Genomic DNA, 25,479 nt, shown 5'->3' with positions numbered 1-25,479 from the left:
TACGTGTATCTAGGATCTATGGAGAGAGACTACATGGGCATGAAAAGGTGCACAGGAGAGCACACGCGCGAGCAAATGATGAAGTGATGGAGTGAAACGCTAACGGTCTGACGAGGACAGACGTGGCCGGTGGCACACACCTTGAGTAGCAAGGAGAGAAAGCACCCTTCTCTCCAGTTAGCTCATCATTTTGTTAAAGTGGTAAAACTATAAAATAAGGACTACTTACGAGGTGAAGGGGATTTTTAATATGGGATCCGAGTTGTCAACAGCAAGGCTTCCAGATTTAAAGTGAGAGCTGAACTGGGTCAGGTGATTCCGGAGAATCCCAACGGCAACTTGAGCGTGTGGATCAAGACTAACTCTGAGCAATGTTCACAAAACACAGGTACACTTCAGGTTATCCAAATTTAACAGGGTATACCAACTATTTTCTCTAGTTAATGTTAAGTGGGTATGTGTGCAGGTGCCCAGAGAGAGCCTGCGAACACATCAGACCCTGGCAGTGGTTATATGGGACCCGCCCAACAGTTCCTAGGAATTGAATTTAGGTCCCCTACAGGACCAGGAAGGGCTCTTAGTCACTCAACCATCTCTCCAGACCCCCAAAACTATTTTCAATATAAGTAAAGTTAAGGGTCTAAACCCTAATTAACATACCTGAATATAATAACACTTCCTGGAGATAGATTTTCAAATTCTATTTCCTGAATATATTCATTGGGACCCTTTGCGGCAACCCCAGCTTGTTTGACAATTTTACTTTCATGAAGCTTGAAAAGAATACAGAAAATCCATTCATTAAGTATCTTAAATGTCCTAAAAATATTAAGCACAGTAAAACCTAGAATCCCAAATACCTGGATGTGTTCTCTAAGTTCCACCGTCATGTTCGGCATTCCATTGATTGAGTTCTCATCTTTCTTATAAGGTTTTGTACTCCTCTCAATAGTTCTAGCTTCCAGAACTACCTCTTCAATTTTGCCTAAGAAAATATAAACATTTTAACAAAAACTATTCTAATATTCACTCAAAACATAATAGAGACTCTTTAAAAATCAAATACTGATATAGCAACACATGGAATTACAATTAGTGACCTGAAGAGTGGACATGTGTGGGGGATGATCAGGGTCAACCCCAAACCTCGCTAACACTGTGCAGTGAGTGAGTTCTATGAGAGTAACTATGGCCCCGGGTGTGTAGGCCAGTGGGAGAATGCATGGTTGGCATATGTAATGGGCTTAATATCCAATACTAAAAAAACCCAAATAAATAATAACTATAAATACTAGCAAAAAGACTTCACCAGATCACTAAACATAAATGTATGCAGTTAAAGCAAGTAATGAATATTTAACCCTAAAATTCTTTAGGTTGACAGTTTTTAAAAGTTTAAGCCATGATATTTAGCAATTAGCAAGAAATACAGAACATGAGCGGGGCATGGGTGTGCACATCTGCAATCTTAGCCATTTGGGAGGCTGAGGCAGGACAGTAACTGTGAGTCCAGGGCTAGCCTGGTGGGTTCCAGGATGCCCTGTGTGACTATGGTCCTGTCACCTTAAAATATACATATACACGTGTATGCACATACAGATATACACACACACATGCACATATGCACACATGATGGGGTTGAGACTCTACTCAGTTAACAAGCAGCTCCTGTTTGCATAGGTCTGTGCTATGTTACACTATACTATCCACCACAGGAAGTAAAATGCAGACATCCAGAAAAAACAGTCAACCGACAGTAAGGGAAAATCTGGAGGACACATAACTGTTGAAAGAGAAACAGATTATAAATGCCATAATGCTTAGAAGAGGGAGTTTACTCTGTGTTTACAGACATCTTAAAGAGGTAAAGCTTTAGTCGTCAAACACTATAAATATCCATACGCAGGTGGGTAAGAGGACTATTTAGAGAAGAGTGGAAAGATCTCTGCGGCTGAATGCCAGACTGACAGAAGGCTAGGATGGTAGATGAGGACTATGGACTACGATGGACTATGAACAGTCCTAACATTTGCCTTTTAGAACATACATATGGGTATATATGCATATACAGTATATAATTATATATTTATGCATATGTAAAAATGGAAATATATACAGATTGCCCACAGTATAAGGAAGCACATGTTTATACATATTTTTAAAAATGAATATATTAAAATGCAAACAAAAGTATTTCATAACTCACAATGTTAATGCTTGCCAATATTTTTGTCTAGATTTTGCTCTGTGCAGTGAAAGTGCCCGTATCCTAACTTCTTTTCTCAACCACATTTATATGTCGGTGCGTTCTATATGACGTATAGAGACAGTGTGCTACTGTTGCGTCACAATTAACTCTCCTGCTGCTGCTGAGCTCACCAGGGATGCACATCTGAGGGACTTCTTTGCTGTAAAATGAAGTCTTGGGATTCCTGAAAGCAGTTCTAGACACGGCCACGACAGACTGATGGATGCTTGGGGAGTGTCTCGTCACTGCCACAATGTCTCCATCCACTTGATCCACATACACCTGAGAAACGCAGAGAGGCTCACTGCCTTAGCGTCCCATTTGGAAAGGCTGCTCAAAGCCTCAGAAATGGAAAGTCTGGAGAGAAGTTTTAAAATTTTCATTTCTTACTTGGATGAAACCCTTGGCTCCGAGCTCTTGATGGAGTCTGTTGATGGCACATCTGGCTGCAATAATCCCGCTGTGGATATTAACATCGCCTGTATCTGACGGTGACGCCCCGGGATTCCACTTAGTGTAAAACCGTTCTTCAGCAACCACTGAAATCTGAAGAGAGGTAAAGGTTGGTCATGCGTGCAGGTTAATTACAATGCAGTCATGGGTAACAACGTGTTGGTCTTGAGATTAAACACACCTGGTGAGGCACCAGCTCATCGTAGCCTCTTGTACTTCCGCTGGCACAACAAGCCATGGAAACGATTGTGGTGCTTGGAAGAGCATCATAGGCTGATCTGTGCTAGAAAAGAAGAAAGCAAAAGTTTACGGTCCCTCAAATGCAAAGTGGCACTCCACACCCCATTAGCATAATGAAGCAAAAGAACAAGTACAGATACATTCTGTAAGGTGCATTTTTTTGTTTGTTTTGAAACATTTTAAAATCAAGGCACTTCAGTCCCTTAAAAAGTACGTGGAAATTATTGCCATCAAGTGTTGGACAACTAAATACTGAAGCATTTAGCAAAATAAGCCAGCACAAGAAACACGCTGGTGCTTACCACAATGGGGCACTCGTTATCGTGGGTAATGTCCATAAACAGGGCATGCGCGATAGCAGGCATGAGCGGCCGCAGACAGGGCTGAACGAAGGATCCGACGGGCTCCCCTCCGTACCGGTACACCAGCCTGCCCTCTTCGTGACTGTTATATGCGCTCATCGCCTCTGCAGAGCAGCACAGCGCAGGTTAGCAATCCGTTACTGAGAAATGTCCATGGAGGTTACAGTTCTTATCGCCACTGACATTCAAGCCATATCAGCATTATTAAAGGTGAGAGTTAAGTAATTAACCCATGCCACCCAGTCCAAGTGACCAACACTTAACTACCACTTAACTGAAGAAACAACCTGAGTAGAAAAACAGGATCAATAGCTGTTCACTGGGATGCTGATTATAGTAAATCTACAAAAATACCTAAAGATTGCATCACAGTGTAGTTAAGAACAGATATGTGGATCTCAAAATAGACAAATATGGTTGCTTTTTAAAATCAGTTATTTAGCCCCCTCTCTACCTCCCCCTTTAAAATGAATGAATTCGTCTTGTGGACATGCTGTGGGTGCACAGGCATCAGCACATGTGGATGTCAGAGGTCAACTCTCAGGAGCCGGATCTCTCCCTCCACCACATGGGTTCTGAGGACTTAACTCAGATCTCGGGTCCCCCGCTTCTTTACTCGCTGAATTACAGCATTAGCTTTCTTACCCTTTATTTTTGAGATAGGATCTGGGGGAAAAATGTATCCCAGGCTAGCCTGAAATTCATGTAGCCAAGGCTGGCCTTAAACACATGATCCTCTTGTCTCAGTTTCTTAAGTGGTGACATTACAGGGGTAAATCATTGTACCTGGCCTCAGTGGTCTTTCTATCTAAAATGAGTATCATACTACAAATTAGAGATTTTAACTGTTAAAAAGTGACTCTGTTATATTGCATATAAAGATATTACATGCCTTGTAATCTACTTAAACAAAAGCGAAGCATCTCAGATAGGAAACGGACTTCAGCGAACCTACCTCTTATTAAGGAGCTGATGCCCAGTCTAGTAACGAAGATGTTGTCCAGCTCTTCGCTTCCTGTGAACAGCTCAGCCACGACATAAAGGTTGGGCTGTAACTTCCTAGCAGCATCCAGCATGTACTGCAAAAGCACAGTCACAAATGTGAAGGAAAGAGGCGAGCAAGACAGAGGGGGAGAGGGGACAAGACTAGGTGTAGGTTTGGCATAAGGCAGGTACAAAACACGAGAGATGTAGAAGGAAGTGTCAAACAGAGTTTGATGTGCGCATGTACGAGAACATGCGAGACACCAGCACATGTGGAGGAGCAGAGGGTGTACAGAGGACATCAGTGAAAGGGGACATCAGATTTTGAAGCCATAGGGATAGAGGGAAAGAAAAAAGGAAAAAGGAAAGTTAGTGTCATCACAAATAGAGCCAGTAACGCTGCAATTCTGCCAGTCTTCTCCCGGCTTTAATTTGTTTTTAGTGGCTCTAATAAGACTACTAATCTCTCAGTGGCCAATTAAGCCAGAACTGATAATTATATATGCTGATTAATTCATTAGTAAAGGTTAGGCTAAACTTGATCCTGCACATGACAACAAATGCCAGCACCTTCCCATCTGTGTGTGTGTGTGTGTGTGTGTGTGTGTGTGTGTGTGTAATGCGGGTGTAATGCTGGTGTTAATGATTTACCAGAGAAACAGAAAATAGTGTCTAATAATCAGATCGTTTCCAATTCTATTCTAGAAGGAATTCTTACACATAGGTTAGTAAAATGCCTATAATCAGTTTTTTATCAGTTAAGAAATAGAATTCTAGAGGACTTTGCTGTTTAAAACTTAATTTTCTATAATATTATAACAATGTTAAAAATATGGCTTTTTTACTGTTGTCAAAAGCACAACTGAAAAAGACCCTCTGCTTATTATTGAAGGTTAAAAAAATGTTCTACCAGTTAAGATTTTCTATCAAATCCCTCCAATTAAAACCATACGGAATCAATCTCTCTCTCTCTCTCTCTCTCTCTCTCTCTCTCTCTCTCTCTCTCACACACACACACACACACAGCATATAAACTATAGAAGCTGATGTTTTATAGATAAAAGCACCGTCTTTGTTTTGTTTTGAGATAGACCATGTCTGTTCATGGAACTCATAATGTAGACCAGGGCGGTCTAAACTCGCGGAGTTCATCTGCCTCTGCCTCCTGAGTGCTGAGATTAAAGCCTTGAGCCAATAAACTGGTCCTATTGCCACATTTTTTCATAAATTGTCATTTTAAAAACTACCAAAGATCTTACAGTAACTAGGATAAAATGATGTATTTTTATGAAGTTGTATTAGGTAAGGAAAATGCAGCAATAGTGACCTTATTCAAAATCTCAAAGGACAGATTACGATTAGCTTACACTTATGCTCCTAAGATGACTGATTAAAAATGGACTCAGCATGCTAGGCGGTGGTGGCGCACGCCTGTAATCCCAGCACTCTGGGAGGCAGAGGCAGGTGGATTTCTGAGTTCGAGGCCAGCCTGGTCTACAGAGTGAGTTCCAGGGCAGCCAGTGCTATACAGAGAAACCCTGTCTCGAAAAAAACCAAAATCCAAACAACAACAACAAAATGGACTCAGTGAGGTTTAAACTAGCCTCAGGATGGCAGAGTATTAGAGTTTGACCAATCACTGTAAGGGCTAGGAGTATAGCTCAGTGTAGAACAGAACAGCCCTAAAATGTGCACTGCTCCAAGTGCCCCTAAAGTGAAAGGAAAGCCAGGGTTGAATCATCACCACACTGTGTAAAGAAGCCAGTCAACTTTACACTGCTAACAATTTATATCGGAAGCAACCTAAAAGACCACTTAGCATTTTACATATTACCAATAAACACTTATTATGCATGCTGTTACATACAAATATGATCTTTTTTCTAACTTTAAAAACTAACTTATTAAACAGTTTACGGCCTACTATTCTCTAGCAGTTGTACGAGAAGGTTGATAGAACGTCATGTGTGTCAATGTCTCTACCAAATCCACAGCAGTGTACTGCAGACTAGACCTGCATGGCAGGGACTTTGGAGGCTACAGGTATCACTGCCTTTCTTTGTCAACAGAGGTGTCCGTACCTCAGCCACGTGGAGAGGCGTGGAGTGGCAGTTGTCAAGACGAACTCCCTGGAAGTGAGTGGCAGTAATCTCAGTGTATTTCTTCATGTGTGCCCACAGATAAGGGCAGTCCTCAGGTTTGTTCCCATAGCGCAATTTAACACTGTCACCCCAGCAAATAAGTTCTCTCCTCAAATAAACATCCGAACCTGTTGAAGAAGAAGGGTTCTTTCAGTGGTGCATGGGACTGAACGACAGCAATCCTCAAGGAAACAGCGCTGCTTCTAAACCGTGTTGTTTTCTTTCCATAAATGATATCTGGCTAAATTTTAAAAAATTATAATCTTATTTCAGGTGTATGGGCGTTCTGTCTTCGTGTGTGTCTGTGTATCATGTGTGTTCTTGAGGCCCTCAGAGGTCACAAGTGGGTGTTTGATTCCCTGGAGCTGCAGTCACAGATGGCTGTGAGCCACCTTGTGGGCGTTGGCAACTGAACACACTTTTTCTCTGGGAAAGCAATCAGTGCTCCAAACCCCAGCCTCCTGACTAAGACTGCACCCAGAGTGGCCTTCCACAGCTCTTGTTCCCCTATGTGCGGAGAGGTGGAAAATCAGGCACCTGGCTCAGCAAAGTTCCGGAGCGGGTCATCGCCCATCACCCACCCATTGTGCGCCATCAGAAAACAAGCTTTCTCTGGGAGGTGGATCATGGATTCTTCTGTGGATAAGGTCATTTCCTCAAAGGGGAAAGTAAAATACCTACGGATACAGAATTGAAACAAGGTCCACACAAAGGAACTCCTTGAAGACAATGTGAAGTAGAAACATTACAAATTCCCTACTGAGGAGAATACATAAAATTAGTTTGGCCCCATTTATACACTACAAACTTCACAGAAAGCAAAACTCACCAGTGGACCTTTGGAATAAATCAGTAGGACTTGAAAACTGGCTAACATTTTAAATAACCTTCACAACCTCCTAACATTTTAGGGAAACCACTGAGGGCTTCCTAACCTCTACTTGCCCAACATATGCTGGATGATGAGAAAAGATATATCAAGTTTATGCTATGTGTATGAATGTTTTACTTGAATGCATTAAGTGCCCTGTGTGTCTGGTGCCCGTGGAGGTGTCAACAAGGGAGCCAATGCACCCCTTGCACGGGAGTTACAGACGGCTGCGAGCCGCCATGCCAAGCCAGGAACTGCACCCGGTCCCCTGCAGGAGCAGCAAGTGCTCTCTATGCGCAGGCTGCACACTTCTATGTAAGGATGGAGGCAGGTGCTCGCGCTCTTTAACACTGAACTTATGACTAAGTGTGATTCTCACAGTGCACCCTCAGAAGCTCACCTATTAGAAGCTTAATGCCTCCCCACCTCCTTTCTTAGACACTGTTACTTTGTAGCACAGGCTAACCTCAGATTTGTGCTCCTCCTATCTCTGTCTGGTATAGCTGGGATTACAGATTACAGACTTGTGACACCACAGCGGGTGTGGAGTCTTAATTCCTTAAAGTAGTAGTGTTGGGAGATGGCGCCCAGGGACAGGTGCCTGGGCGGGGCAGGACACCCTGGTGAGCGGATGAGTATCTGCTCTGTGTGAGTTCTTGCTGGCCCAGCTCTGAGGTGGATGTTCAGACACTGCCTTGTGGTTTGTGTCTTCCACTTGCTCTCACCTTCTCTTCATCTGCCACAAGCAGAGACAGTGCAGAGCCCTGCCTGGAAGATGAACCGAGCAGATACAGCGCCCTGTTCTCAGACGGCGTGGTCTGCGGACCCTCAGCCAAGTTAAACTCTCTCTCTTTATAAATTACCCAATCTCTGGAATTCCTCTTTTAGCAACAGAAAACAGACATTAAATATCAGTGTAAACAAATATAAATGGGTTCAAACTGGTGATAGTTTTTCTAATTAAACGTTCTCCTATCAAAATTAATCAGTATTAAGCTGAATCAAAATTTCTACTTCAGTACAATGTATTGAAGTCATACTTTAAAAGAAACGTTTAAGTTGAAAAGTTAAATAACTTTTTTAACTGTCAGCGAGAGGACATTTTAAAAACAGAATGAGTACCTGGTGACTAAAGGATACTTCCTGGTGACAGGTCCTAGTTTAGGGCCATGGCCTGCCAGTCGTTCATAAAACACATTTCCCAAAAGACAGTTAACTGCCTAGAAAACATTGAATCGTGTTACAACGCCAATGACAACAGGCACTCAAATTCAAAAAAGGAAAAGCAGCAATTTAAAACTCAGTGAACCTGCTCCTGGTGACAGCTGGTGAGGTGGTGCTTCTCGGAATTTAACTCCTCGAGTCTCTGACGAAACCAATTACAGCACTCTTCAACTGCAGCCGGCCCCTTGCTGGAACAGATGAGCAAAACCAGCATCAGTGCTCTCTTAAACCCCACGCTAAACACTTCCAGGTGTCACAAATCTCCAATGCTGTCGTCCGGATCTGAACTACGACCGAGGAGCCTTTTCAGTCACACAAAGCTTTATAGACATGTTTAGCAGGATGGACTGACAGAGAACGTAGACAAATGTTGAAACGACAGACTATTTATTTTATTTAAAACATGATTTTTACACTTACTTACTCGTTCACTTATATAATTAGTTAGTATGTGTGTAGGATTGTGTTTGTGGGTGTGCACCTGCCACAATGTACACTTTTGAGAGTGGATGCTCTCCTTTCACTGGGGGGGGGGGGGCTCTGAGGATAAATTTCAAGTTGTCAGCACTTTTGAGAGTGGATGCTCTCCTTTCACTGGGGGGGGGGGCTCTGAGGATAAATTTCAAGTTGTCAGCATCAAGATTTATGGGTAAAATTACAGGGCAAATACATGACATACTCGTGTGGTATAAAAGTCTCCAGAGCGATGCTCATGTCTACAGAACAGCCCAGCCGCCTGAATTCAGGGTCCTGAATAATTTTAAGATGTTCTTTTGGTTCAGACTTAGTTACTCTTCTGTTTTCTGGAAGAAAAACAAAAGAGTTATTTTAATGTAAATATCGATAATAACTGTTACTTTTTCAGTTTTTTAGTATATAGCTATTCATAGAAAAAAACGTAAAAAGCTAGCAAGCATCTTCCTTCCCTTCCCCACCCTACCTGCATACCCCTCCACACTCGGAGGGGGTATAAGAGGAGAGCCTGACTGTTAGAAGAGAAAAACCCAGGATTCCAGAAATTCAGCTTTGCTGGCCATCACCAAATCCTCCTGCCTCAAAGGTCTCTACATGCCCATGCTGGTTCAACATGTGTTCTAATGAGTGCTTAGTAAAAACACTGCAAGCTGCCTACATCACTAGTGAAGTAAGAGTCTTTAAAAAACAAACACTCCCTAGTAGGGGTTAAGAGAAATAGTTAAACAAAATAAAAAACTCATACTGGGGGGGGGGCAGTGGAGGAAAAAAAAATAAAAAATAAATAAATGAAAAAAATCAATTTAGTCTCTAGTCTTATTTTTATATATTAAATATATTAACAGACATACATATATTCATTATAGAATTATAATGTATAATGTATTATAAAATTATATAAAAGTACTGATAAATTCTGACTTTCCTTTAAAAATATTTGAAAAGAAACATAAGAAACTACTAATTAATAATTTTAAGATTTGAAAAAGAGAAGTTTGCTATATGTACATATAAACATGATTTTCTCCCTCCCAAGTGCTGAAACTAAAAGCATTTATCACTATGCCAAAAAAAAAAAAAGTGGAGTTCTGTAGTATAAACAAATACAAATATGACGCAATCAAGATTTAATACTGATGTTAACTAGAGAGAAAGCGCCATCCCTTTGGGAGTAACTTTAACTTGCTTAAAGAGTGATAGGACGCCCAAGTGTAAAGCCATTACCTTGAGTGAGCAGTCTTCTGAATTGTTCAACTGCTTTGTTAACATCTACCTGGAAAAACTCCCAGAGTCGAATCCTTGGGAAAACGTCCTCCCAAATTATTTTCCGAATGCACTGAAAAATTTCAAGATTAAAAACAACGTAAAATGAATGTGGCCCGACCTCTTCCTTCTTAAGCCATATCCTACACACTTCCACGCGTATGTATTTAATTTGCTCCTGGGAAGCTGGCGGGGGCTCTCCTGCGCACTTACGTTCATGTGCTGATCATTTTCAATCAGAGCAGGGACTCCTTTTTCTCTGTACCTCCCATCTGCAACATCACAGGACAAATGCCAGAGTGCCCTGTCTAGGACCCAGGCAGGTTTCAGGTGTGGAGAATTTACAAGATTGTACGCAGATTCCGGGTGTTCGTGGATCCACTTACTATTAGTAGCTTAAAGAAAAGGGGAAACACATTTTGTACTTAGGCCAGGTTTTACCATCATCACTCTTCCTACTCTGTTGTTCATTTGGTAACTTATTTGACATTTCGTTGTTCCTGCACAACAAACCCTTGGGTGAAGATAGGATGCATCAGGAGCAGGGATGTCATAGTAAAAGTTGAGCCAGCAAGGCATGGCAGTATTAATTAGTTTATTTCTTTACTTACTTATTGTGGTGTTTTTGAAACAGGATTTCTCTGTATAGCCCTGGCTGTACTGGAACTCGTTCTGTAGACCGGGCTAGCTTCAAACTCACAGAGATTGGCCCCTGCCACCTGAGTGCTGGGATTAAAGGCTCGTGCACCACCACCTCTTAGCTTGGTGGTTTGTATGTATAACTCCAGTACTTGGCAGCCCAGGCAGAATTGTCAAAGCTTAAGGCTTAGCCAAAGCTTATACTTAGCCTAGTCTACAAAGTGGTTTCCAGGCCAGCCTGGGCTACAAAGTGACACCCTATCTCAAAAACAAAAACAAGCAAACAAACAGAACACCCAAGAATGGGAAACTTGTAGTACTGTTAAATTCTTGGATGTTCTTGCTTGGTTTAGAATTTATGAAGTCCAGTAATCAACTCCTCACACTGCAAAATACTACTACTTCTAACAATAATAATGTAAAGTGAAGTGAAAATATTAAGAAATAAAATAGTGAGAGTTGAATATTCACGCCGAAATCACTGAAGCTCCTACCAGTATGATTGTAGACAACGTCGGTGATACAAAGAATATTCCACTCCCTTTTCAGCTTCTCCACTAGCTGCCCAACATCATTCCAGTCATATCTTTTATCAGGCCTTGAGAAGTCAGGATTTAATTCTAACTGATTGGCAAGGGAGTAGCATGACCTGGACAGTCCGAGAGTCTGCAGCGGGGTGAAGTGAATCATGTTGTAACCTACAAATGAGGAAACACAGAGCACTGCATGAAGAAGCAAGCAGATCAACCTACAGCTGGGCCAGGCAGAACCGTGAGCTTTCTCAGGCAGTTCTCAGCAGTAAGACCGTCGCGCCACTGCGAGAGGAACCCATGACAGGGGTCCACATCCTAGACTGACATAACAGGCTGCCAGCAAATCTACATAAGTCTTCAGGCACCCAGTCCTCACCCAGGAGAAGCAGGGACTGACATGATGGCCATGGTAACCATCATCACAGCCTTAGCCACTATCAGGTCCAACTGTAATTGCTATCGGCACAGGGTGTGCTCTGCAAGTGGGAGGCTTTAGCTGTCCCGAGGGACTTGCCTTCGTCAGAGCTACACCGCCGAGCTTTCCTTCCCCTCTTTATAAAATATTTAGCTAGAAAGTAGAATGTTGATGTTACTTTAGGAAAACACACCCCAGCTTCATTTTACTCTTGGCATGTCCGGTAGCACGTGCCTTTTATATCGAAAAGGGATAACCAATATTGGCTAATTAAAACTTTATATAATGATACTTTTCCTTCATAGTTTTTATTCATTTTCCTTTAAAACTTTGTTACTAACTTTCATGTGCTAAATAAAATCTTACAAATAATAATCATTTCATTTTATGAACCTGGCCCACATAACCTGGTATTTGTGGATGTTGTAGTTTTTCTTTTTATTAGTACAATAGTAAGCAAGATTAAAAGGAGAAAGCTAGCCTTGGAGAGCTGTATCATAGAAACGACAGTCAGTTTTCCAGGAAAGCAAACCACACTACCTGACTCCTTGGCCACCCTCAGTCGGCTTTCCCACTCATCAAAGGGTCCTAAACACTTTGCTAAGTATGTCTGCAGAGTGACACAGTCCAAGGGCAACACGCGGTTATCAGCTCCGATGCGTAAAACAGGATCCACAACTATGTAACCTCCGACACTTTTCTCCTGTCTAAGGAAAAAGAAAGCAAAACATTCTTAGTTAGAGGGAAAAAAAAAATCATTTACTCAGTCTGACTCCCTCTCAAAGGCTAATTGCCCACTTAACCCCTCGCGCCCTTTCATCCAGGGGCTCACGTAGCCCAGGCTACTTCAGATTGACTATGCAGCTGAAGAAGATCCTCAAGTCCAGATCCTCCGGCCTCTGTTTACCCAGGGAAGGAATACAGGTATGTGCCACCACACATGGCTAATGTTTATTTCTAGGTATATAGAAGTCCTTTTACAAGATTGTAACAAAACAACAGGTACTCTTTCTTTCTTATTTATCTCTAAGATTTATCTATTTATTTATATGAGTACACTGTAGCTGTCCTCAGACACAGCAGAAGAGGGCATCAGATCCCATTACAGATGGTTGTGAGCCACCATGTGGTTGCTGGGAATTGAACTCAGGACCTCTGGAAGAGCAGTCAGTGCTCTTAAGCACTGAGCCATATTCCCAGTCCTGCCCCTTTCTTCTTCCCTCCCTCCCTCCTTTCTTCCTTCCTTTCATGTGGTTGTGTCTGTCAGTGTGTGGGTATTCCCACTTGAGAACAGATGCCTATGGAAGCCAGAAGACGGTGATGGAGCTTCTGGAGCTGGAGTTAAGGAGCTAAGAGGCTGGGAACTAAGCTTGGGTCCTCATTGAGAGTGGGCCAAGCTCTTAACCACTAAGGCATCTTTCCAGGCCCAGAACAGGTATGTCCTGTCCTTTCTCGCCTAATATATATCTAAATAGAATAAAATATGACATCCAGTAATGTTGACTCAGAAAATAAATATGCTAATGTCTATCAGTAACAACATCACCAAAGGCTATAAACCAAAGGCAGGAAAAGCTTGGAGTTTAACTTGAATCTACAAAAGAATCTACAGTGACCTCAAAACTGAAGGATCACAGCCTAGTCACATCTCAAGTGTAGTTGGGTAGTGGTGGTGCATGTCTTTAATCCCAGCAGTCAAGAGGCAGAGGCAGATGGATCTCTGGGGCTCACATAGAAACCCTGTCTCAAAAAAACAAAAACCAAAATTAAACAAGAAAATAAAAGAAAGGAAAGAAAAACAAAACAAAAAAAAGCAAGCATTGTAAATACAGCACAGCCACGGCTCAGAGCAGCACAGTCAGATGACGTAAGTAACGTATATGACGTAGATGACGTATATGGTAACTCCAGCCTACCCTTGAAGGAAGTAGTACTGGAAAGATCCAGACTGCTGCAGGTGAAGTTTACAGTACTTATCAGAATCATCTTCTCTGTCTGTTGGGTTTTCCCAATCCAAGGAACGGATTTTTTCTCGATTAAATGCTTCTCCAGGAAGTGGGTAATTGGTATACACAGTAACAGCTTTTCCTTGTAAAGTGGGGCCTAATCGGAACTGTAGTTCAAACCCTAAACAGAATCACATTTGATAAATTACTTTAATAATCTTATTGAAGGACTTAACATTCAAATGGATGTTTTACTTAAAACATTATAAAAACATGAATTTTCAAATATACTTAAGATAATTTGTCATACCTAATATTACTTTTGGAATTACCTGGTCATTTGGTTTAGCTGGATTTTATATTTTAGCAAATATAATCTGTGTCCCGGAACTGTCTCCTCGGAAGCATCCCCCTTTCCCTTCTCCTGGAATCTGATTCCTCCTCACACAAGCATGAGCAGGAATCTGATTTCTCCTCACACAAGTGTGAGCTGTACAGATTCTCTCCCAATGGTTGGCCCTAATCCCTCCACCATTCCATTCTGAATCCCTCCTCGAGCCCTTGACCAACCACCCAGATGTGGTGTCTGAGCAGGGATCTTCTCTGCTCTGTCACAGACCAAAATGAAGAAAGCGAGTCTCTACATCAGAGAACAGGATCACATGCAGAACTTGGGAAAGCTGTGACTGCACAGGAAACTGTAGCAGACTGTAGAGTGTCAACCAGTATTCTGGAAGCTGTGCAGTGCATCTTTCACCCCTGCTCAAGCACAGCGGGGTGTCAATGAAGGCCTGACAACCTCCCCTAGGGAGGGGAAGCTCTAGCTTGCAGTATCTGTTGACTTCCAGATCATGTTGTGTAGATCCACACATTTCACGATTATTAAAGCTTTGTGGATACTGAAAGCCAAGCTATCCCCAGTTTTCCTGGTATAGAGGGATTACCTCCACATTTACATATGCATGCACACCTACATATGTATAAACACATGCATACCTATATAATACACACACACACACACACACTCACAACCATTCTGGCACTAGGGATAGAATCCAGCCTGTAAAGTCTTGCCATCCACGTGTGAGGACTCAAGCTTCATCCCTAAAATCCATAAAGGCTGGGCTGCTCTGTAACTGGGGCAAAGGAGACAGAGGGCTCCTCGGCACCAGCCTAGCCTTAGTGGCAGTCCCAGTCCCAGTGAGGAACCACTCTCTAAAAAAGAGAGTAGTCCGGAGAGACGGCTTAGTGGTTAAGAGCACTGCCTGCTCTTCCAGAGGTCCTGAGTTCAATTCCCAGCAACCACATGGTGGTTCACAACCATCTATAATAGAATCAGATGCCCTCTTCTGGTGTGTCTGAAGACAGCTACAGTGTACTCATATAAATATCATAAATAAATCAAAGAAGAAGAAGAGGAGGAGGGGGGGAAGGAGGAAGAAGAGGCGGAGGAGGAGGAGGAGGAAGAGGAGGAGGAGGAAGAGGAGGAGGAAGAAGACAGTCATCCTGAGGAACAATACTCAGGATTAATCTTGGCCTTCACATGAACACAAACAACCATACACATATGTGTGGACATACATGTACACACAGAAACACACAAATATTCTGAAGAAAGGTAGTGCATGTTCATATGTGTGTGCGCCCCACTTAGGCCGCGATTTCAACTGTCTTCATTTCTCTTCTGTCTGCTGCTCTGGATCAGGGACCTTTGGTGCTAATTTGTTTTGTGGTATCAGGAACTGCATCCACTTAGGTTGGAGAATGTAGCTGCCAAACCTACGGCTTTGACTGCTCCTACAGCTGATCCTATCCTTCACATCTTCCTGGGCCACCTTATTTCCTGAGACATGATGGTGTTTCTATCAGGATGATCAATAACCTTAACTGTCCAGGAGAAAGGCAGGGCTGCCTCCCTCTCACTTTACATCCTAGCACAGGAGGCGGATTAGAAGCGGAGTGCTGCCGGAGACCAGCTCGTGGCTGGTGAAGCAGGAGTGCTTTTCCTGTGAACGCAATGCCGGCATGACTCAGTGGCCCATGAACACCAACACAGCCACAACATTCCCTTTAACAAAAGCCCATTTTAGAGCAAGGCCTTAGGTGGCTTTAATTCTGACAGCCAAGGGAGGTGAGGAAGCTGCAGAGAGCAGTAGACATTGGCTCACATGGCTTAAGAGAAGGAGTCACCTTTCCAATATAAAAATTCCAAATTGAACCAGCAAATGCCAGCATAGAAACTGCAGATCTGGCTCAGGAAATGTCTAAGAGTGGCCACTAACCAAGGGCTTTTCAGTAGAACTGGGAGTCTTACATTACAGCCAAGATGCCACCTAGGACTTCCACAGCATCAGACAGGCAATGATGCTGAGTCCCTCAAGAGCGGGAGTGTAGCTAGTGTAGCTAGTAGATTTCATATAGTCCCTACAGGACTCTGGGACTATATGAAATCTACTTTGCCTATGCTCGATAGACAGAACAGGCTCTGGATGAGAGCTTACAGTAAGGTTTTCAGAGTATTTTAATCCATTCTTGATACCTAAGTTCAGAAAAACGAGTCCTTTAAAACTATTGTAGCTTACTAACAACAAGCTAGATCACCCAAGAGGACGGGAAGAAACATGAAGCGAGGTTAACATCATGGGTGCTACTGTAACTTGCCATAACACCTATGGCCTGGGGGCCGGGAAGGAGTAAAACTGACTTTCATATATTTCCTATTGAAGGAATATAATTTGTAATGCTACAGTGACATCGATAGTGACGTGTCAGGTAGATTCCAGATGCCAGTAACAGTATTTGTGACTCATGGGGGTGCTAACAGTAACAATAAAATGAGCTGGATAAAGTTGAATTCAGTCCTCATAGACAGCTGGGACAGTGTGAAGACTGGTGGACAAATCAGATTCAGCACGATAGTATCTGAAGGTATGCCTGGATTGTTACAGTTTTAGGAGAGATGTTTAGTGAATTAAGTCTTTAAATGTATTTGTTTGCTTGCTTGTTTTTTAAAGCAAGGTCTCACTCTGTAGTCCTGGCTGGCCTAAAACCACCTATACTGATCAGGCCAGTATCAAGTGTGTACTGATTCTTTTGCTTCCGATGGCCTAAGGCTGCCAGTACAGGTTTTGCCACAGACACAAAGGATTTAGATAGTCTGTAAATCAGCTGACAAAAGCACAGTTTAAAGTGAAAAGACTGATGCCCAATTTAAAGGAAATTCCATTATGGATAACATGCTATCAAATAGCATCTTTTAAAATCCTTCTGGGAGAAAAGGGTATGGCTAAAACAGAGTAAGAAGACAGAAAATATATAACATTAGCACAAGTAGGTCACAAAACTGTTCTGATATTTTTTATATATCCTTATAATTTTATACTTGAGAAAATAATTATAAAATTAAAGATGTATTAATAATGACACAGATTTAGGATTAAAGCCTAGCTGGTGTGTGGCAGCGCACACTGCACTCCTTTATTCCTAGAACTCAGGAGGCTGAGGCAACTAGATCACAATTTCATGACCAACCTGGGAATCTACGGGTTCAAAGCCAGCCTGGGCCACAAAACCAAAGCCCTCCTGTGTGGGTTGCCTGTGTGTGTGTGTGTGTGTGTGTGTGTACTCGAGCACACTCTCTAGTGCCTGTGATCCAGTAGAATTATCCCATGGAGGATGATCACTGGATAGGCAAGGCCAGTTGTCTTAGTCAGGGCTTTTATTCCTGCACAAACATCATGACCAAGAAGCAAGTTGGGGAGGAAAGGGTTTATTCAGCTTACAGTTCTGCATTGCTGTTCACCACAAAAGGAAGTCAGGACGGGAACTCAAGCAGGTTAGGAAGCAGGAACTGATGCAGAGGCCATGGAGAGATGTTCCTTACTGGCTTGCTTCCCCTGGCTTGCTCAGCCTGCTCTCTTATAGGACTCAGGACTACCAGCCCAGGGATGGCACCACCCACAATGGGCCCTCCCCCCCTTGATCACTAATTGAGAAAATGCCCCACAGCTGGATCCCATGGAGGCACTTCCCCAACTGAAACTCCTTTCTCTGTGATAACTCCAGCCTGTGTCAAGTTGACACACAAAACCAGTCTAGTCAATGTAGCAAGTTCAAGGCCAGTCAGGGCTAGGAACTGTCATCAGAAAAAAATAAAAATCAGTTCAATCAATAAATAAAGTAAAAAATATTGTGATGTTCAGGGTTATATCGTTCTATGTCTTTCTAAGAACAATTAAATTTATCATCAGGAAAAGTAGTAACATTTGGAACATGCACAAATATCAGAGGTATGTCTGATATTTAGACAACTTGTCTTTTAAGTTTATACAAATATTGCTTTAGTAATTACACAATGATTCAGAGAAACAGTGGAACAAAGGTTAAAACTCACCTAGACTCTCAAACAGTACTGGGAGCAGTTGGGTATCTCTCTCAAGCACACTCTACAAATATGAATATTTATATGTTGCACACATGCATACTGTTCTGATAGGTTATGTAAATTACATAACACCAAATCAAATGCAAAGTAGCTGGAGACCCATTTTCAATTTCCAATACCAATAACTTTATAACCATCCCTCCCTCCAGTTCTAGGGAATCCAATACCCTTTTTGGTCTCCATGGGCACCAGACATACACGAAGTACACATATATACATGCAGACAAAATACTCATACATATAAAGCAGACACTATCAAGAAAAAAATATGGGGCTGGAGAGATGGCTCAGTGGTTAAGAGCACAGACTGCTCTTCCAAAGGTCCTGAGTTCAAATCCCAGCAACCACATGGTGGCTCATAACCATCCGTAATGAGATCTGGAGTGTATGAAGACAGCTACAGTGTACTTACATATAAGAAAGAAAGGAAGGGAGGAAGGAAGGAAGGAAGAAAGAAAGAAAGGAAGGAAGGAACAAAGAAAGAAAGAAACAAAGAAAGAAAGCTGAATGTTTATTATTGTTTAAAAGTTCACTATTTTTAAAGATTTATTTTTAATTAGTTTCCAATTTTAAAGTTTTTTCATTTATGTATGTGTGAGTATTTCTCCTGCACATGTGTATGTGAATGGCATGTACTTTTGGTGCTCTCGAAGGTCAGAAGAAGGCATCAGATCCCTTGGAACTGGAATTATAGATGGCTGTGTATGATCCTGTGTGTGGAGGAATTGAACCTGGGACTTCTGAAAGAGGAACAAGTGCTCTCAACCTCTGAGACACCTCTCCAGACTCTAATTAGCAGTATATGGGTATATGTGTGTGGCTATATGCACGTATGAACACTGGTACTGTCAGAGGCCAGATCTCGTGCAGCTGGAGTTACAGGCAGTCATAAGCCACCTAACCTGCTGCTGAGAACCATAGTCTTCCAGGAGCAGGAAGCATGAGTCACCTCAGCCTCCTCTGCAGCCCTGCAAGACTCACTAGTTTTTAAAGTCTTAGTTTAAAATTTTGTAATAAGGTGATTTAAATATTACAATTCTGTTTATGCTGACAACTGGCTTTAACAGCCTCAATTATTTGAGCCTCAACTTGATCTATCTATATATAAAAATGTATGTGTGTATGTATATATACATACACACCTACATACACATGCACACACAGATATCCAAACACAGATTACAAAAAGGAGTTCTTGGTGGTTATATGCACTAAACCATGACCTTAATTGTGAATTCCACTCACCAATTATGTAGACTTTTGCTAAGATGTGGTTAGAAAATATCTATTTTTCCTGATATCTAGTAATTAGTTTTACAGTTTCACTTGGAAAACCAAGTGAAACTTGGAAAACCAAGAGTTGAAACTCTTGGAAAGCCAAGAGTTGAAACAGATTAGAAAATTTCTAAAGGTGGCAGGTATTCACTTACATAGATAAAATCATGTAATCACAAAAGCATTTCTAAAGTAAATAATCAGAACACTTTGCAATAATAAGAGAAACTGTACCCAGCCCAACACATTTCTACAAATAAAGTTTTATTGGAACACAAGCACACCAACTCAGTTATGTCTTGTCTACGGCTGCTTTCGTGCTGCAGTGGGAAAGTTGATTGGCTACAGCACAGAGTGGATAGCTGCAAAGCTCTAAAGGGTTCACACTCAACAGCACAGGAGAAAACGGCCAACTCTGCTCCATACCTCAGTTTCATTTAAAAAAAAAAAAAGCAATTAGCGCTCATTTACACTTACCTCAACAGTTCAAATAAAGGTTTTGGGCTTTTTTTTTTCCTAATGAGATTTTTCTAAGTTTCACATGATAAAAAGGCTGATATAACTTCTGAAAAGGACACATTTCAAAGAGTAAATTTTAAACCCTTCTAGCTCATCTTTAAGTCACTCAGTGTCACTGTCATGTCACCCCCCCCCACTGTACCCCCCCCCATGCTTCCCTGACCTCTTGCTTTCTGTCTATGTCTTATTTACTATGTAGGCCAGGGCTGACCTCGAACTCAACAGAGAGTCACCTGTCTCTGCCTTCTAAGTGCTGGGACTAAAGGCATGTACCTTCATGTTTGGCTAGGTTTGACAGTTTCTAAGAAGTAAAAGAGATGTTCATAGTTATTTTTCCCCTTTGTTATAAAAGTTTTGAAGGATTCTAATTTGTAAATTTTAATTGATTTACTTGTTTTGTGGGCTTAAGGATGGCATCTAGGGCCTCAGGAGTGCTACATAAATGCTTGACCATGAAGCTACAACCTAAATCTGTATGATTTAAAACATCACGACTTATCTATGTAGTTCAGGTACAGGTGTAATTCAAGGAAAAATGCATTAAGGGGGCTGGCCTGCGAGCCTCCTTTAGACTTCAACCTCTACCTTTCTGTTTTGAATTCATCTGACTGAGAGCATCAATGCCCATTTTTGTGTTACCAAACTGAATGACTTTTCAAAAAAAGATGCTATATTTTCTTTCCGTATCCCAGTAGATTAGTAAATATCCCCAAAGCTCAAAGCCACTCTAAACTGTTAAGTCAAATTACTGAAACTGAGCAGGTTTCCTACGATACATGAAATACCTCGGCTAAAATTAGCTTAGGTCACAACAGTACACAGTGTGGCTATCTGGTTAATGTTAACACTTACAGCACTTGACTTGGACAGACAGAATGCTCTAGTAGACAGCTAGCTGGGAAGACAACGAGTTAAATTACTACTGTAAATAAGAATTCCCCATTAGGTGATGGGTAGATGATTTCAATGGAGAAAGTGTTGGCAGCTGAAGAGATGACTCAGCAGGTAAAAGTGCTCCTTGCCTTACAGAAGATCTAGGTTCTGGTTCCAGCATCCATATCAGCTCATAACTGCATCTGATTCCAGTTTAAGGGATTCAATACCCTCTGGCCTTTGAGGGCACTTGCATATATATGTGTGGTGCATATAATTTCATACCAGCCAGCAAACATACGCATAAAATAAAAATCTTAAAAAAAAAAAAAAAAAAAAAACCTAGTCGGGCGGTGGTGGTGCAGGCCTGTAATCCCAGCACTCTGGGAGGCAGAGGCAGGCGGATTTCTGAGATTGAGGCCAGCATGGTCTACAGAGTGAGTTCCAGGACAGCCAGGGCTATACAGAGAAACCCTGTCTCGAAAAAACAAAACAAAACAATAAACAACAACAACAAAAAACCTTTGTAAATGATCATTTATTTAATTTTTGTTGATGTTGGTGGTGGGTTTTTTGTTATTTATTATTTATTCATTCATTCATTCATTTCTGAGACTCTGTGTGAGCCTGGCTGTCCTAGAACTTACTCTGTAGTCCAGGCTGGCCTCAAACGCACAGATCCACCAGCCTCTGCCAGGAGGCAGAGATTAAAGGTGTGTGCCACCAAGCCCAGCTGAACATTTTATTTAAAAAAAAAAAAAAAGTAGCCAAATGGATGGAGCTGGAGAACATCATACTAAGTGAGGTAACAGTCTCAAAAGATCAATCATGGTATGTACTCACTGATAAGTGGATATTAGTCTAGAAACTTTGAATACCCAAGACATAATCCACATATTAAATGATGTCCAAGAAGAACGGAGGAGTGGCCCCCAGTTCTGGAAAGACTCAGTGCAGCAGTATAGGGGAATTCCAGAACAGGGAAGTGGGAAGGAGTAGATGGGGGAACAGGGGGAGGGAAGAGGGCTTATGGGACTTTCGGGAGTGGGGAGCCAGGAAAGGGGAAATCATTTGAAATGTAAATAAAGAATATATCGAATAATAATAAAAAAAGAAATAAGAATAAACCAGGCAAAATATATTAAAAAAAATAGTGGCAATTGAGCTGGCAGGTTGACTCAGTAAGAATGCTTGACACCTGAGCGTAACAACCCTGAGTTCCTTGGTGGAATACCTCTGTGGAAGATGAGGACCAATTCTCAAAAGGTGTCTTCTGACCACCATACATTCTCAGTGGCATGAACGTGACTACAATCATGCACACATCTCTCTCTCTCTCTCTCTCTCTCTGTCTCTGTCTCTCTCTCTCTCTCTCTCTCTCACACACACACACCACATGCCACATACACGTCACACAGTAATAATGATAAATGTAGTAAAAATTATAAATCAACCTACAGAAAAGATGGAAGAATTAAATTCAGGTTTGAGGAATACTAAACTTATTCATTTTCTGATACACATGAGACGAGGAAAACAGAAAAGACTATAATTTGATTAGAACAGATAATTACTTGCACTTTTACTTGAGTCTGAGGAATCTATAGGGATGTCAGTGTTGAAAATTAAAATTGGATCCTACAGTGAATAAAAAAATAATAAAATGAAACCCCATTTAATTGCCACCAAGTCTTATGAGTTTAAAGTTTTTTCATTGTCTCCCTTTTCAACTCCGATACTGTTAAGTTCTCATTTTTAACTTGGTATGTGTGTTTAGACTGTTACCTTTATTTTCCTGTGTGTAATGTATGTGCAGGTGTGTGCAGCTGTGAGTGCTTACGAAACCATAGATGGATGGTGATTGTCTTCTGCTACTTCGCCTTATTTATTTTAAGAGTAAAAAAAAATTAAAGATTTATTTATTTTTATTTTATGTGTATGTATGAGTGTCTGTATGTATGTATATGTTCCATAGGGGGGAACCCACGAAAGCTAGAAGAAGGTGTCAGACACCCCGGAACTAGAGCGACAGGAGACTGTGGCTGCCATGTGGGTACAGGAGCAGCACGTGCTCTCAACTGCTGAGATCTCAGTCATCCCCACCTTATTTTTGAGATGGGTATCTCACTGGATATGGAACTCACTGACTGGTAGACTGGCTGGCCAGCAAGCCCTCTAGATCTGTCTCTGTAGCCCCAGTGCTAGGATTACAGGCACACCCAGCTCTTATATGAGTGCTTGTCCAGCAGACATTTTATCCACTGAGCTATCTGCCCAGCCTAGGCACAATTTTGAAGGTAGAGAGGGGACAAGGTTTCACCTTGCAGCTCCGGTTGGCCTGGAACTCTATATAGACCACTAGGCTGGTTCAGAACTCAGAGACACACTTGCTTGGCCTGAGTGCTGGGATTAAAGGCATGTAAATAGAACAGACAGGATTTTTTTAAGGGTCTTCTCAATTATTTCTTGTTCCAATGTTTCCTCTATTCAATATTTCTTTCACATCATAAATTACCTTCTAAAAGAGCAATTCTCAACCTGTGTGTCCCAAACTCTTTGAAGGGGGTCACATATTAGATACCCTGCATATCAAATATTACAATTCATAACACAACAGTAGCAAAATTACAGTTAAAGAGTAGCAACAAAAAAGCCGGGTGGTGGTGGCGCATGCCTGTAATCCCAGCACTCTGGGAGGCAGAAGCAGGCGGATTTCTGAGTTTGAGGCCTGCCTGGTTCCAGGACAACCAGCTCTATACAAAGAAACCCTGTTTCGAAAAACCAAATCCAAAAAAAAAGAGTAGCAACAAAATAATTTTGTGGTTAGGAGTCATCACAACATGAGGAACTGTATTAAAGGTCTCAGGATTATTACAAAAAATGGATGGACTTACTGGATTTACTTAGTGGTGTGGACTGAAACCATGTCATTCTTTGGAGTTTTGTTTTGCTTGGGTTTTTGCTTTTTTCAAGACAGAGTCTCTCTGTGTAGCCTGTCCTGGAATGTGTTCTGTCAACCAAGCCAGCTTTGAATTCGAAGATCTGCCTGCCTCTGTTTCCTGAGTGCTGGGATTAAAGGTATGTGCTACCACTGTTCAGGTGATATTATTCCTAATCAGCTCTTCACTTTGCCTCTTCAAGCATCTTAAGTGAGTTTCTAGTTTGGCCTGTTTTTTGCTGGGGTTTAAGAATTAGTGTGTGTGTGTGTGGGGGGGGGGGGGGCTGGAGAGATGACTCAGCAGTTAAGAACACTGACTGCTCTTCCAGAGGTCCTGAGTTCATGGACCACATGGTAGCTCACAACCATCTGCAATGGGATCTGATGCCTTCCTCTGGTGAGTCTGAAGACAGCTACAGTGTACATATACATAAAATAAATAATTTTAAGAAAGAATTAGCCAGCGGATATGTATTAAGTGTTGCACTTGCTCTAAGTCTGTAAGACTGTCCTGTCCTCACAAACCTCACTGTACTCCTAGCAAGCATTAGGGGTTGCTTTGTTGTTCAGCACTGAATTGCTCTGTGTCCACTGTGAAACTGGAGACCAAGTCAAGGAGACTTTGAAAAACTACAGGAAGCTTCACTAAGGCTCTTTAACTGGATGCTGAATACACAGAATGAAAGTAAAAGGTTCAACAGATACAGAGGGATCTGACAGGAGTGGGGACGTAAGCACAGCACGAGAGAAGGCATTAGAGAGGGACTACGCAGGACAGAATGTAGAGCTATAAAGATTCAGACGCTAAAGGCAGGGAACAGAGATTCAGCCTTGGCAAGAAAAAAGTGCAGTGCCACTCAGAATGTCTTGGAAGTCAGGCAGAGGTCTCATAAATCAAAAGGGAAGAGACTGAATAAGAAGATGATTTGGACTCTCACATTTGGTCAAACAGGGAGAGATATCAGAAAGAAAGTATAGAATTTAAAGAAATGTGACAGTTAAGGAGGAGACATCACTAAGAATGTTTAAGATTCTAGCCTGGGGAACTATGAAGGCAGAGACATCACTAAGGTTTGGTAAAGGGGGACAAAGGCACAGCCTAACATAGCTACCCCATAACTAGTCTACAAAACAGTATGAGAACAAAGCTAAACTCCACGGAGTAGACCGAGAAGCAGAAAGACTGATACATTGTTGCTACTTAGGGCTCTACTGCTACAAAACTATTCATTACTAAGTTACAGTCTTAAAACCAAACCCCACAGGAGAGCAACATCTCTGTACAAGGAAATTAATCCTTAATATTAATATAATTTGTTCAACATTAGTATGTTAGCAGCTGAATGAGTAAATAAATAAAGGGTGCCTCTCAACCCTTGTCATTATACTTTGACTTAAAAGCTTCCAAGAAGCTGGGTGGTGGTGGCGGCCCACGCCTGTAATCCCAGCACTCTGGGAGGCAGAGGCAAACGGATTTCTAAGTTCGAGGCCAGTCTGGTCTATAGAGTGAGTTCCAGGACAGCCAGAGCTATACAGAGAAACCCTGTCTCGAAAAAAACCAAAATCCAAAAAACAAAAACAAAAACAAAAAAGACTTCCAAGAAAAAAGTGACACTTGAGACTGTTAATACAAAGAG

General features: G+C 41.8%; 1 protein-coding gene across 1 annotated transcript in view; it reads right to left on the bottom strand.

Moving 5' to 3' along the window:
* Agl (amylo-alpha-1, 6-glucosidase, 4-alpha-glucanotransferase) overlaps window positions 1–25,479 on the bottom strand; it is a 52,425-nt gene that overhangs the window by 24,635 nt on the left and 2,311 nt on the right. The window contains exons 3-20 of the mRNA XM_052179354.1: window positions 13,764–13,974; window positions 12,388–12,554; window positions 11,394–11,597; window positions 10,474–10,655; window positions 10,222–10,333; window positions 9,203–9,326; window positions 8,609–8,711; window positions 8,422–8,519; window positions 6,966–7,105; window positions 6,369–6,556; window positions 4,259–4,382; window positions 3,244–3,407; window positions 2,883–2,984; window positions 2,639–2,794; window positions 2,380–2,530; window positions 861–985; window positions 661–773; window positions 230–364 (exon numbers count right to left, since the gene is read on the bottom strand). Coding sequence (XP_052035314.1) covers window positions 230–364; window positions 661–773; window positions 861–985; window positions 2,380–2,530; window positions 2,639–2,794; window positions 2,883–2,984; window positions 3,244–3,407; window positions 4,259–4,382; window positions 6,369–6,556; window positions 6,966–7,105; window positions 8,422–8,519; window positions 8,609–8,711; window positions 9,203–9,326; window positions 10,222–10,333; window positions 10,474–10,655; window positions 11,394–11,597; window positions 12,388–12,554; window positions 13,764–13,974 — 2,599 coding nt within the window. The remainder of the gene's footprint in view (window positions 1–229; window positions 365–660; window positions 774–860; window positions 986–2,379; window positions 2,531–2,638; window positions 2,795–2,882; window positions 2,985–3,243; window positions 3,408–4,258; window positions 4,383–6,368; window positions 6,557–6,965; window positions 7,106–8,421; window positions 8,520–8,608; window positions 8,712–9,202; window positions 9,327–10,221; window positions 10,334–10,473; window positions 10,656–11,393; window positions 11,598–12,387; window positions 12,555–13,763; window positions 13,975–25,479) is intronic.

This window comes from Apodemus sylvaticus, chromosome 4 (assembly GCF_947179515.1).
Source record: "Apodemus sylvaticus chromosome 4, mApoSyl1.1, whole genome shotgun sequence".
NCBI classification, from domain to species: Eukaryota; Metazoa; Chordata; class Mammalia; order Rodentia; family Muridae; genus Apodemus; species Apodemus sylvaticus.
This window is presented reverse-complemented; position numbering and strand designations above follow the sequence as displayed.